A 7,553-nucleotide genomic window follows, 5' to 3' on the forward strand; every position below is an offset into this window, starting at 1 on the left:
GTAGTTGTAGTAGTTGTTATAGTTGTAGTAGTTGTTATAGTTGTAGTAGTTGTTGTAGTAGTTGTTGTAGTTGTACTTTTTCTCATTGTACAACTAAACAACTGAGACTTGAAGCACACGAAGGCAGTGACAATGGAGACAAGACTGGAGCAAACACAAGTGAGTGAGCTGTGTGGATGAATGCTGAGCTAACCAGACTGTTGTACCTGGGCAGGAGCCCACAGCCAGCTGCCATGAGCAGCCTGAGGAGGCACCTGGGGGTTTCACATGTAGAGGACCACAACGAGTGAATTCAGCGGACAAGAGTCAATCTCAGAACAAGTGAGGGATGCTCAAAAATCTGGACAGCTGCCCAGATCCAAGGCCAAACAGAACTACTGTCCACGGCTTGTAATGGAAAAATCATGTTTGGATTGATGCGGGGGGTGGGGGTTAAGATGCTTGAGAGAAGTGGAGCGTGCTCTATTCACACAAGGAGAGATCTGTTGGTTAGACTACTGTAGTTCTTGTTGCTCTCTGAAATAGTTATTGAATCAAGTGTTTACAAATGTAGGTAAACATAGATGTTTAACAACCCGTTAAAATACACCAGAATGCAGGAAATGGCATCTGAGGAGGACCCCCAGACCCCCCTGCCATTGTAGGGATGCTAACACATCTGCTTGCAGAGCCAGTTTTCTTTGAATTAACCGTAAGGTTTAAACTGAACACTGGGGCTACAATGTCCAACTTAGAGGAGACAAAGGACAAGGACCAGTTTTTCAGCATCACTCTGGAACAAGATGCTTCTGATTTTAACAGTGTTGCAGAGATGAAAAAAAAAGCTGCTGAATGTGAGAATTACAAAAATCAAACAAACAAATGTGTCAGTTATTTAATTAAACATAAATGAATAAAACTCTTTTGGTATATTGAATTATTTTCTTCTCTCTCTGTCTCTGTGTGTGTTTTCCTGCAGTTGTGTGTCCCCTGACATGCATGAACGGAGGTGTGTGCAGTTCCAGGAAGCACTGCCTGTGCCCTCCCGGCTTCACCGGTCGGCTCTGCCAGTTTCCACTACAGCAACCTCAGGCGGCACTCGGTAACAGGCAGCCTGTGTACCCCGCCTCTCTGAAGCCAGACGGCCTGAAGCTCGTGGAGCAGACGTCCTTCGGGCGCACTCAGCTCACACAGACACACTCGGTTTTCACTCTGCCTCTGTCACAAGCGGGGCACCACTCATCAGAAGGTATCTGTCAATCGCTTTGACGTATCTAACTTTGATTTTTGTGTCGCTCTCTTCCGATCATGTCATATCCTGCTGAGTGTCTGCCTGTCAGTTTGCAAAAAAAAAGATCATGAACTGCAATAATTTTTATTAAAACTCTCAGAAGGTTGGAACAAACATCTACAACTCATTACCGTGCTTTCCGCCATATAAGTCGCATCAGTCCAAATATGTCTAATAAATTGGAAAAAAACATAAATAAGTCGCTTCGCCGTATAAGTCGTATCCATTATGCGTCACCGCTGACCACCCGGAAACTTGGGCCGGTGTTGTGCCAAAAATCGATTGGCTGCCAAATGGCGGCCGTGAAAGTGTGCATGCGAGGACTTGAACAAGAATTTAACAAGATTAGCACTTAAAAATATTATTTGTTTGCTCGACATTATAGTAAAGGTGTGTCTCTGTTGAACTTTTCCTTAATAAATACACTATGGCGGTCAAATCAGCTGCATTTCGCCGCACCGCCCTGGTGAAATGCAGCTGATTTGACATTTGCTCCAGGAGTTCTGGAGCGAAACGAAGGTAACTTTGTATGGCAAACCAAGTGTCTCATTAATAACCACTTTTACCTATTATTGAAACACTTGGCTTGCCATATGACTCAAGGACCGTCTAGCAAATGGTGATGTTTAATATTTTCCATGTCAGAATGAATGAAATCGTTAGATCTCAGTCAAAAATTGGGTTATAAATCTGGGGGGGGGGGGGGGTAGTATATTAGTCGCTTCAGTGTATAAGTCGCAGACATGCAAATTTATGCAAAAAGGTGCGACTTATACAGCGAAAAATACAGTAATCGTTGAAGTCAGCTAAATTTGAGATGGCCGTCACAGGTAACTGACATAAAGAATGTCTTTAACGCCATCAGTTTTACAGATGTTGAGCTACAATTTAGTGTAGTAGTAGCTGAGAGTCATCTCTGACTGCTCAGTTTTCACAAAATCTTGGAATGTCTGTTAGTAAAATATCTCATGAACCTATGAATTTGAATGAAATTCTTTGAATGTAATGAAAGGGAGCACATCGACAACAGATTCATTTATGGAGTCGATCCAATTCAAAATGCTTCAGGTATTCAAACTTAGTAAACACAAAATTGGTAGCTAAGACTGATCCCCAACACATATTCTAAGTGCTAAATTTTTTTCTTTAAAACTTTAGCATAAATAACAACAGTTGATGTGCATTCCTTCAGGAAATGTAGCTTGTGTTCTGTTTTCAGTGCAGATTAACGTACGTGTTCACCACACACCTGACACCTCAGTCGTCATTCAGCCTCACGAGCAATCAGACGCCAAGCCTCCTCACAAAACAGGGCCATGGCAGATCCCAGCAAGACACAAACCAAAGGGGCGCTGCTTTCAGGAGACCACCCCCAAACAGGCTGTGAGTTTACCTCGCCTCCTGCTGTGCTCAGTATTGAGCCTGAAGCATCTGTGTAACATTTCTTCTTTGTTGTAGTGCAACAGCACCCCACTTCCTGTTCTGACCAATCAGGAAGACTGCTGTGGCAGCGTGGGAAACTCATGGGGACAAAACAAGTGTTATCAGTGTCCCAAATTACCAAGTGAGTACCACTGTTTTTTAAGAGCTGGTTGATTTATTTACAGGCTCATGCACTCCTCATTTACAACCGCAGTTCTGGAAAAGATGGGCTGTTGTGGGCAGTATAAACAGAAACAGAATGCAATCATTTGCAAATCTCAAATACTCATATTTTATGGACTATAATATCCATCCATCCATTATCTTTTACTCACATCTTCCTTTTTAGGTCACGGGGGTCGCTGGTGGTCATATACAGTAATCACTGTGCGAGAGGTGGGGGACACCCTGGACAGGTCTCCAGTCCATCACAGAGACACAGAGACAAACGAGACAAACAACCATTCACTCTCTCACTCACACCTAGGGACAATTTAGAGTTACCAATCAGCCTAACATGCATGTTTTTGGTCTGTGGGAGGAAACTGGAGTACGTGGAGAAAACCCACGCATGCACGGAGAGAACATGCAAACTCCACCAAGAAAGGCCCCCAGACTGGGATTTGAACCAGGGTAACCTGCTTGTTGAGAGGCAGCAGCTCTACCAGTTGCACCACCATGCTGCCCTGGTAACAAGTCAATAGAAAAAATGGATATAAAAACATTTAAGAGAGACTGGATAGTTCAGAAGTAAAGATGGGCCGAGGTTCACCAGTCTGTGAGAAACTGTCTAAAAGTTTTGTTTTTCTGAACAGAAAATCTCAAAAACTTTTAATATCCCACCATCTACAGTTCATAATCTTAAAATAATTTTATAATTTGTAGAAATCTCTGAGCTCGAAGATCAAGAACCAAAGTTCATTATTATTATTATTATTAACAAGAGTCTGTGATATTCAGAGCTTGAGTCAGAGTCAGAGTCAGAGTCAGAGTTTCTTTATTGTCATTCGCACCTCATGTGGTACATGTGGTGGAGCGAAATTATGTACACAAGGTCCCAGTTACATCCAACAATAAAATGTATAAGAAAAACAGTAATAACATCTAAGATATGAACTAAGAAAGAAATTGAGGCGGCAATGCATTAAAATAGGTCTGGTTCTGTTCTGGTCATCACTGCATGTGTCTGTAAACACAGTTCACTGCGTCATCCACAAACGCTTAAAGCTCTATCAGGCAAGGAAGAAGTCAAACACCATCCAGAACTGCTGCCATCTTCTCTGAACCAAAGCTCATTTCAAATGGACTGAGGCCAAGTGGAAAAATGTTCTGTGGTCAAATGAATTGAAATTAGAAATTGTTTTTTGGAACCACAGATTACATGTCCTCTGTACTAAAGAGGAAAGGAACCCTCCAGCCTGCCTCTCTAATGGTATGGGGGTGCATTTGGGCTTATGTCCCACTTTTTTAGATGCCATCAGTTTTAAAATGACCTTATTTTCCTAAAAATAGTACAATTTCTTTTTTCAAATATTTAGTATGTTTCATTTGAGTAAAATAAGTTTACTGTGAAGTGAGCAAAAGTTTATTAGATTTGCAAATCAATGCATTTTGTTGTTATTTACATTTTACACCTGTATTTAAAGTGCACAGCATTTGCTTTACAGCAGCAAGTTTAAAAAATATTTATCTGCACAAAATCTTGTGTGTGTTCCAAGGATAAAATTATTGTTTGCTGAGCCAAAAATGTCAAGCATGCCCTCCAGTTCATACCTTCACTCTCTGAGATTATAGCTCCAGATTAAAACCGCCACTTTAAACCACTTTACAGTCCTATAAAAGTTGCTATAAAGCAGACATGAAAGTGAACGGTAAGGTTGGGACAAGAGTGTGAAACATTTAAGAGGAGAAAACTGGAGGAAATTATGAGAATCACACACAGACAGTGAGACAAAAATAAAAGAGTGTGTGGAAAATAAGTCAGCCTGTTTCTGTGTGCCTGCCCAACGCAGGACTGTCATCACCCCGCCGAAGATCCAATTTCAAGAAAATCTTGGCCGCTCACGTTTTTCCATTCCACTATTATTCCATCTCTCAGTTCTGGCTCAGACAATGTGGCCTTTGACAAAACCTGATACTGTACGTCTGGTTCTTCTCTAGAGGACCAGCTTCTTTCTCTCAGGGCCATCAGTTTTGTTACATGTGTGTCCCATTGCTAAACTCTTCCTTTTATCATAAAAATAACAAAGGTGAATCGTAAAATTGGCTCCTTTATTCAGCTTTTCAGAATGTGAATTGTTCCCACAGCTTTGTAATAAAACTTTTTTCTGGGGGAAGAAAAAACACGCTGCTGTTTTACGAGTTAAGAATAGGAAGAAAAATGTTGAATTTTATTACTTCAGACCTCATGAAAGGTTGTTTTAGTACATTCTGTTACAAGCTAAATTTCATCAAAGGCGCATTAAACCTACAAAGCAACAAAAAAAGAGAAGACATTCTTTGTGTCATTTTCAAATAGAGCCCAAGCTTAAAATAGCTGTTTAACATTTACAAAAATATGTATTATCAATTCAGCTGCGATTTATGGTGATCTAACACATATTTATCAAAATAGCTCAACAAGTTTTCTCCTTCAAGGACTTAAAAATAAAATGGGAACTGCACAAATCGAGATTTTAGCTATAAATATAAATTCCACATTAAGATCAGGAGAAAAAGAAAGTTCATTCTCTTTCAGTTCTGCCAGTTTTACATTTCAGGACATAATATAAACCAGAGTACAGTAGTCCCTCGTTTATTGCGGGGGTTACGTTCCAGACCCCACCCCCTGCAATAAGTGAAAACCGCAAAGTAGGAACGCTATATTTATTCTAGTATTTATACTTTAAGGCTTTATAAACCCTTCCCACACTCTTGCAATGTTCTAAACTCTTAAACCTACATCATTTTAGCAACATACGTATGTACTGTACAGTAGTTACTGCTAAATTTTAGTACTCATCAGCCTTGTTCCGGTTCTGGTCTGGTTCTGATTGGCTCTCTGCAGCCGTTGAGCACCAGACACTTTTAGAGAGACCCGGACCTTTGGATAGCCAGCACAACACCACACAATGGTCCCGATCAGTCCAAATAATCCAGAAAAGTCCAGATGAAGAAAGTCCTGGTGAGCTCAGGGGAAAACAGCGGACCTCAGAGCAACGCCTTCTCACTCGAGAGGCCTCATAGGCTGGCAAGCAGCACTCAGAATGACCGATGAGGCAGGAAGTAGTCCTGGTCCGGTTCTGGTTTGGTTCTGATCAGCTCTGCATCCACTGAGCGCCAAAGTCACTATGAATAAGGACCAAACTTTTTTGGATTGGATCAAAACTTTACATTTCAGCAGAAAGCAGCGGGCGGTAACACTGTTGACTTCTGGGTAATGTAGTTCTTTTGACTGGCGATACAGTGTAGGCTTATTGAGAGAAAACTACAAAATGGCGGCATCTGTCCAAAGTTCTGTATTTTTTCCATTAACTTTTTACTGTATCCCGTACCATCCCAATCATGTGAGTAATATGTGTCGTGTACAATCTTTTTTTTTTTTTGTTGTGCACAATCTTACTTTGAAAAATCGCGAAAAAGTGAGTCCACAAAAGTTGAGCTGCGAAGTAGCAAGGGACTGCTGTACCTCATATGACACATTACGTGCCAGTCAATGAACACACCACAGCGACAAACAAAGAACTCATAAAACTTTTGACCTTGATTTGTGACTTGACCTTGAAGCTGGGGTTATGAAAATATTATATAACACACTTTCTAGTGCAGATATAAATGTATATTGGGTTTCAACAAAGTCCATGCTCAGTAATCCAGGTATACAATCCAACATTTTTCAGTCAGGACTTTGTTGTTTTCAACCAGTTTGACAGGACTGTCAACAAGGAAGAGGGCCGACAATGAAGGAAGGGCGTACCAAAGAGACCATCTAATCACAACCAAAACTGGTTTGTTCCACTTTGGAGTAAGCTGTTGGGGAAGAATCAGTTTTGTTGTGTGTTTCCTTGACTGATGAAGCCTTCTGGATCGAAGGCGAAACGTTTAAGCACAAAAAAAAGAAACTGTCCAGATGACCTGACTGAAAAATGTTGGGGGTATATTGGGTTTCGTTAATTTATCTTGAGTGGATCCGAAGTTACAGTCCAGACAAGCAAAGACCTTGTTTTAACTTTGACCTTGATTTGTGACCTTGACTTTGGAGCCAGGGGTTGAAAAGTGTATGTGACACTCTATCTTGTGATGATGCAGATGTGCATGAAGTTTCATTCAATTATCTTGAGCGGCTCAGAAGTTATGAGCAGAACAAAAGTTTACGGGCCGACAGTGAATGTAGCACATTACACCCCTCCTTCGACTGGCGTCTAATAATCTGGTCTTGTTCTTAAATTACTCAAATCTAGCCTCTGTTGCAAAAACACATAACAGATTGCCATCACTAATTTTTTTTTAAATATAGACAAAATAGAAAAGCTGTGCTGAGAAGTTCACCCTGGCTGCTTCTAAACAATTTAATAGTGAAAGTAGCAGCCGGGTTCTGCTGATAGAATACACTCGTTTAACTGATCATCAGCTTGGTTTGTAAAGATGAGGAAGAAGAGCTGTTTACCCATAATGCACCAGTTTATAACGCTCCATCTGAATGAAGTCTGGAACAACGTTGTTTGAACAGATAAGACCGAAGTTGAAATGTTTACCCACAATGCACTATGCCAGTTTTGGCAAGTACCAAACACATCTTATCAACTGGGCAGCACGGTGGCGCAACTGGTAGAGCTGCTCCCTGGTTCAAACCCCGGTCCAGGGGCCTTTCTGGGTGGAGTTT

General features: G+C 41.1%; 1 protein-coding gene across 1 annotated transcript in view; it reads left to right on the forward strand.

The window, feature by feature from the left end:
• Window positions 1-958: 958 nt before the first annotated feature.
• The window catches only part of LOC119420320 (latent-transforming growth factor beta-binding protein 3), a gene marked incomplete at its 5' end in the record, with an annotated part of 9,724 nt that continues 3,129 nt past the window's right edge, over window positions 959-7,553 (forward strand). Inside the window, 3 exon segments of the mRNA XM_037687708.1 lie at window positions 959-1,228; window positions 2,490-2,653; window positions 2,729-2,834. Of these exon segments, the coding sequence (XP_037543636.1) occupies window positions 959-1,228; window positions 2,490-2,653; window positions 2,729-2,834 (540 nt within the window).

Source organism: Nematolebias whitei, chromosome 14 (assembly GCF_014905685.2).
Source record: "Nematolebias whitei isolate Nwh7 chromosome 14, NemWhi1, whole genome shotgun sequence".
NCBI classification, from domain to species: Eukaryota; Metazoa; Chordata; class Actinopteri; order Cyprinodontiformes; family Rivulidae; genus Nematolebias; species Nematolebias whitei.